We start from the raw sequence: 299 nt of genomic DNA on the forward strand, positions 1-299 counted from the left end.
CTCAAGCCCCGCAGACACCCGCTGCCTCCTCCCCCTCCTCCTCTGCCGTTGCTGCACCTTCCGCTCCCCCTTCCTCCTCCTCCTCCTCTTCTTCCTCTTCCTCCTCCTCCTCCGCCCACGCTCCTCTTTACCCTACGGCCAACGTGGTCCAGGTTGGGGCCAAAATTGCCGGCGGAGTGGGGGGGCTCCCAGCACCAGGGGGTCGCGAGCAGACGCTCAGCGCCAAGCACAATCCACCACCCACCACCCCCATCTCGCTGGCGCCGGTGGTCGGGGGGCTCCCCCCTCAAAAGACACCC

At 67.9% G+C, this 299-nt stretch overlaps 1 protein-coding gene across 1 annotated transcript in view; it reads left to right on the forward strand.

Moving 5' to 3' along the window:
• ATN1 (atrophin 1) overlaps positions 1–299 on the forward strand; it is a 7,870-nt gene that overhangs the window by 2,516 nt on the left and 5,055 nt on the right. The window contains 1 exon segment of the mRNA XM_035894614.1: positions 1–292. This exon segment is cut by the window's left edge and continues 105 nt beyond it. Coding sequence (XP_035750507.1) covers positions 1–292 — 292 coding nt within the window.

The sequence above is a fragment of the Egretta garzetta genome, unplaced genomic scaffold (assembly GCF_000687185.1).
Source record: "Egretta garzetta isolate BGI_Z169 unplaced genomic scaffold, ASM68718v1 scaffold85, whole genome shotgun sequence".
NCBI lineage: Eukaryota > Metazoa > Chordata > Aves > Pelecaniformes > Ardeidae > Egretta > Egretta garzetta.